Source organism: Ailuropoda melanoleuca, chromosome 17 (assembly GCF_002007445.2).
Source record: "Ailuropoda melanoleuca isolate Jingjing chromosome 17, ASM200744v2, whole genome shotgun sequence".
In the NCBI taxonomy this organism is placed as follows: Eukaryota; Metazoa; Chordata; class Mammalia; order Carnivora; family Ursidae; genus Ailuropoda; species Ailuropoda melanoleuca.
The window spans coordinates 29,298,076-29,304,291 of NC_048234.1; the positions used below are offsets into that span (position 1 = coordinate 29,298,076).

The 6,216-nt window shown below is 40.1% G+C and overlaps 1 protein-coding gene across 3 annotated transcripts in view; it reads right to left on the bottom strand.

The window, feature by feature from the left end:
- TRPM6 (transient receptor potential cation channel subfamily M member 6) overlaps positions 1-6,216 on the bottom strand; it is a 201,820-nt gene that overhangs the window by 83,694 nt on the left and 111,910 nt on the right. For all 3 annotated transcript variants that reach the window (XM_034646981.1, XM_034646980.1, XM_019805296.2), the window contains 4 exons: positions 5,270-5,435; positions 4,097-4,220; positions 1,407-1,479; positions 1,181-1,281 (listed from right to left, as the gene is read on the bottom strand). In XM_034646981.1, coding sequence (XP_034502872.1) covers positions 1,181-1,281; positions 1,407-1,479; positions 4,097-4,220; positions 5,270-5,435 — 464 coding nt within the window. The remainder of the gene's footprint in view (positions 1-1,180; positions 1,282-1,406; positions 1,480-4,096; positions 4,221-5,269; positions 5,436-6,216) is intronic.

Below are 6,216 nucleotides of genomic sequence, written 5' to 3' on the forward strand. Positions count from 1 at the left end.
AAAGCATGTGCCCAGCATATGGATATAAAGACTCACAATAGCACACAGCATTCTGAAATCTCGAACACTGGAAAGATATTTGTTTGAACTTCCAGAGAGGAAAAATAAATGGTCCCAAACAAAGGATCAGAAAACAGAAATATTTTTACTTCCCAATAGCAGTGTTGAAAGCTAGCAGCTAAGCATTCAAAATTTTCCAAGAAAATTAGTTCTGATCTCTAATTAAAATATATCCAAACATATAAGTTCTCAAAATGTTTATCTTCCATGTTCCCTTTCTCAGAAAGTTACTGAAGGATGTACCCCCATCGAAATAAAGGAGTAAACCAGGGAAGAAGACGACACGGGATACAGAAAACAGGTGCTCTAACACCGGAGAGAGGCAAAGGGAATCTCCAATATGATGAAGGTAGATCCCAGCATGACAGCCCAAAATCTGGAACAGCAGGCAACCAGTCCAGATTGTAGCAGTGAGGACAGGACCACAGACAGAAATGTTGAGAGGTCTCTAAAATGAATGAATCAGAAAATAGCAATATAACTTGTTATTTTAAAATACGGAGATTTATAAATGTCAATACAATCAAAAAATGTCGAAAATACTCGGCTCTTGTGATTAGCAGGGCAGAGAACTACTGTTGTTTTAATAGCCTTTTAGTACCATTAGATGTTTTAAATTTTATGCACATATTAGTTCGACTCAAAAATAATATACTTGTGGCACAGTCACAACTGCAATTTTTAAAAATGAAATGTTAATAGTGATTATCATTAACACTATAGATAACTTTCTTCTTTCTGCTTTTCTCTGTTTTCACTTATTTCTATTGTGAGGACATATCACATTTTAATGCAAAAATAAGAAAAGCTTCAAGTTTTAAATAACAATATAAAAATCCAGCCATATAAAAAAATAAATAAATATCCTTCCATTCTGTCTTTCTCCCAACTTCATTTGTCAGTTTCAATTAGGCTGCAGAGCCTGAGAAAAAAACATGATTTTAGGGAGGCAAAGTCATGAGAGAAATGTCTCAGGTATCCCCGGTCACCCAGCTACAGAGAAGATATCCTCCACACCCCTCCCAAACCACTCTCTTTCTCCTTCAATTTTTTCTTTTGACCCCACCCTTACAAGCTAACACGTGAAATATTTTCCCAAATAACTTCATTTTCACTATACCTTCCAATGTTGTCCATAAATTAGGATGTGTTTCTTGGCAATGTCCATTCTGTCCCAAGCCATTGCCAGATTTAATTGTTCTGATGCTGTTAAATTTGTGCCTAGGTTAAAAGAAGGGACTAATCATACACCTTATTTAAAACACCAACATAAAAAAACAAACCAAGTTCCATGGAACATGAAAAGAGGAAATGAGTAAGAGATGTAACCCTCTTCAGACACTCACCCTTGAGCAGAGCTGTTAGGATTGCTAAATCAAGGTCTTGCGACTCCTCGGAATCAGCATCAAATATGGTAATCTATAATGGTCGAAAAACAGGAAGCCGTATGTTTTGGGAACTGGTAAAGAAACGTTTTCAAAAAGCCCCCACAAAATGCGCTCTAGAGTTAATGAGTTGAGCAAAATGTTAATGTAAAAAAAACCACACAGAGTTAATCTTCTTGATTAGTTACTCTCCCTTTTTACTTATAGAAAACTTTTTAAATAGGGTAATGGAGAACTGTGAACACTCAGGGGGAAAAAACTCAAAAAATCCATGTATCCTATAGGAAACACATGAAAAAACATTATTACACTGAATTTACCATATACATGCTAGAAATGAAAAGAAACTCAGTGTTAATTCCTAATGGAAAAGAAAAAAAATTATTCCTTTTGAAGAGATACCATAGGACACCCTTCTGCTCACTTCATCTTAGAGACTAAGATTTTTGCTTTTTTTAGTGAGAGGTGACTCCTCAAGGATTCGTCATAAAATAAGTGAGGCAATTACAATGCGCCCAACGAACAAGTAGAAAGGGCAGGACAGATGGTCTTCACGATGTCTGAGTCCAGTGCCTCCTGCCATGAGACTGATTTTTGTAGACAAACAAGGATTTTACGTATGATTGTAAAAGTCCTGGTGGCTCAGTCAGTTGGGCACCCAACTCTTGGTTTTGGCTCAGGTCATGATCTCAGGGTCTAAGACTGAGCCCTGTGTGGGGCTCCGTGTTTAGCGTGGAGTCTGCTTACGATTCTCTCTCCCTTTCTCCCTCACCCCTCCTCAGTTAGATAGATAGATAGATAGATAGATAGATAGATAGATAGATAGATAGAAAAAAAAGAAAAGGTTGCCTGCTGTTAATGAATGTATCTCAGTCTTTCTAAATGAAAACGTTTTATATAGCAAAGGGAACTCTTCAACAAAAAGAGCCAAGTCTGGCAAGCCCAGATATACCACTAACCAGTCAGTCTGGGGGAAACATCTTAAGGCCACTGAACCTCAGATTTCTCATCCACAAGGTGAGAGGAACCCATTAAATAATCTCTAAGGTCCCATGAAGGTAGAAAAATTATGCTTCTACCATTTGGGTATTGGTTCCCTCCAACTAACCAGCCCTCTATGTGCATGAATAAAATCAATTCTCAATCATGCAGGAGCCGAGGACCTAATTCCTAAGATGCGCAAACCCTTCGGCACCTACTCTAGTCTCCTCTTGGTCATTACACCCTTCATTACTCTCTTTGATGACAGGAAGGCACAAATACAAGGGTGATCTCTTTAAGATGTCCATTTCTTATTGATTTCTGTGGTATCAAATGTAGTAGACCAGGTACAGGATTTCAACTCTGAGTCCACGTGTCTATTCTACCATCCTGTAACTGAATGACTCTGAGCAAATCACTTAAATTCTCTAGGTGCAGCTTTGGCGTCTCAGAAACTGGAATAAACAATCACTGCCATATTGAACTCACTCATGGGGCCACTTCAAAGTGAAAAAAATACGTTTGAAGACAAGTTGTTAATTGTAGACATGGTTGTTATTTTTGTTGTTATTAGGTCAACTGAAACCAAGTGTTTATCACATTTGTTTAGTAATGATTTGTTCAGCCTGAACTGGACAGTTTTTTATTTTTGTGGGCTTTTTTTTTAAGGCCAGGTGCTTAAGCACTACCAAAATCTTGAATGATTTGGTCTAGCCTTTGAAATCTGGAAAGGTCACTATGAATCATGACATATTTGCCTATTTACTAGAATTGTTGGCTTCATCTCATCCAAGTCATTGATAAAAATTTTGATCAAAGTACCCCAAAATGCTAAAATTGTTTTCTGAATCTACATTATGTTCACAGTCCCTAGTTTGTGGCCTCCATTTTCTGTCCCAGAGTATATTCTCCCACTTCCCATTGTTCAGTGCGACCCCAAAGATCTCCTGCCAGATTTACTTGGATGTTATGATGCAGTTGTCTAAGCGAGCAGACTGGACTTCACTTAAGACATGGAGCTGTTCTTTTACCCTCTGAAATGTTTATGTGTGATCTTCATTCAATGTGGTCACTTTTCTGTAATACTGCTATACTAAGTTTTTTTTTTTTTCCTAACTGCAGTCTGAAATTTGAAGCATTGTGGGGAGGTGGGCCGGGGAGGGAATAAAAAGGCAAGTGGACTCAACTAAGGGTCAGTCCTACAGAGTTATATACAATCAAATTAAAATTAAGAACTCCTGGGGCGCCTGGGTGGCACAGTTGTTAAGCGTCTGCCTTCGGCTCAGGGCGTGGTCCCGGCGTTATGGGATCGAGCCCCACACCAGGCTCCTCCGCTATGAGCCTGCTTCTTCCTCTCCCTCTCCCTCTGCTTGTGTTCCCTCTCTCGCGGGCTGTCTCTGTCAAATAAATAAATAAAATCCTAAAAAAAACCAAAAAATTTAAAATTAAGAACTCCTTATTTTGGGGGTGCCTGGCTAGCTCAATCAGAAGAGCATGTGACTCTTGCTCTTGGGGTCATGAGTTCAAGCCCCACATTGGTGGAGAGATTACTTTAAAAAATAAAATCTTCAAAAAAAAAACTCCTTATTTTTAGAAGTTGTGGAAATAAATATTACAATTGATGTAAATTATCAGTTTTAAAGTCATCTGAGTTATCAACTCATACTCACAGAATCCCTGTGTACCATACACTCCATTAGAATTTGAAAAAGGTGCTTGGACTGTTTAAGACTAAAGTTGAAAGCATTCTGAATCATGCAGATGATCTCCTCCTTCACCTGAGGACGTAGGGCCCTGAGAGAGAGATAAATGGTCATGACTTGGCACAATGCAGAGAAGGGAACAAGGCAGCAACTTCAGGGCAAGAGCACCTGCGGGTCCCATCCAACTGAGAAGGTTTCCATGCACAGTTCTGCTCTGAGAACAAGTGAGCAGGAAGCAAATGGAAGCAAGGTACCGGGAGAGGCCGAATTTGAAAGCGAGCCTGGGTGGATCTGCCATGATCCTGGAAGGAACGCACTCCGGCACAAGGTTCCCGAGCTGATAGATTTCCAATACATGTTTACTTAAGAAAATCAGTCAGGTCGATATTTTAGTTCATAGGCATTATCTTTACTTACACAGGAGAAAGACCACACTTTTGAAACTGGAAAAAAATCACACTAAATATAGGGATAGCTAAAGAAAAACGATCTTTTTATTTGAAAAGGCTAAAGAATTAAAACCTTAGGGCACCTGTGTGGTTCAGTCAGTTAAGTGTCTCAGGTCATGATCCCAAGGTTCTGGGATCAAGTCCCACATTGGGCTTCTCCTTCACCCCTGCTCGTACTCTTTCTCTCTCCCCCTTTCACTCTCAAATTAATAATAAAATCTTTTTTAGAAAAAGGATTAAAACCTCAAATACACACAACATATATTAATGCCTGGATGCTCTTCTCCCCACTTACTGCTATTTTCACTAATGGCAAATGAATCTGAGGGTGATCTGGGGCCAGCTCCTCTCTCACCACAGGGTTTTTTCAGCTTTACAGGCCAACTGCAGGAGCATCCCCCCCCTTTCTCCCCATGGAAGTGCTCCCCCCACCGCCCACGCCCCTGCAGCTCAGACAGGGTTCAAGAGCCCCTGAGAGCGGCAGGCCGTTCTTCAGCAAAGGAAACAGAAACTTGCGTCAGCAGAGGGCATTCAGGCACTAATCAATACATATAAAAATCACTGAAAAATTAATTCCAGTCTCAATCTCTGTCCCTCAAGGATATGTGGCCCATCTAAAAACAGCTTAAAGAACTAAAATGGAGGAATAAACAGTTACCGTGGCTTGACAGCTGAGGAGTCAGCAACTCACCCTTCATCTAAGTGTTTGTGGGTGAAGGCCAGAAGGTCAGCGGCCCTGCCCGTGCCATCACACACCACCACTGGATCTTTGTCCCTCACAGTCTCCCACACGGCAAGGATGACGTTGGGACCTCCTTCCACCACCAGCCCCACCACCGGCACGCCTTGTCTTGAACCTATTTCAGAGGATAGACAATACCGCACTGTTACAAAGAAAACCTATGCTGGCCGATCATCCCTTTTGCTTTCCTAGACACAAGTCTTTCAGTCACCCCAGGTACCTGTTACCTGTGCTCACACCTCTTCCTTCCTTGACTCACTCAGGCTTCCCTAGTTCAAGACCAAGCCAGAAGCTTGCACTTTCAATAAAGTCGCAGAAATATGGTGAGAGCAAATTCAAGCTTTCCCCCATTAAAAAGGTAGCTAAAGGTTTTTAATGGTTTAAAAAAATTTTTTTTAAAGTAGTCTTCAAGAAATTTTTACTTTTCATTGTGGAAAACTGCAAACATATCTTGAAAAAAAAATCCAGAATGATATAATGGATCCCAATGTATCGATCACTCACCTCCAAAAATCATCAACCTTTTGCCAATTTAATCAAGTTCTAATGATGATTATTTCGAAGAACAGGATGGGATGGGTAACTCTCAACAGAATTTTACATTTCAATGTATTTCATTTTTCACTGTTTAAATTTTTTTTTTGAAGACTATTTATTTATTTGACAGAAAGAGACACCAGCGAGAGAGGGAACACAAGCAGGGGGAGTGGGAGAGGAAGAAGCAGGCTCCCAGCGGAGGACCTCGACGCTGGGATCACGCCCTGAGCTGAAGGCAGAGGCTTAATGACTGCGCTACCCAGGCGCCCCACACTGTTTAAATTTCTTATCACAAGTATACATTATTTTATTAAAGTAAGGAAGACTTAAAAAAAAAAAAAAAAAAAAAAAGAAAAAAC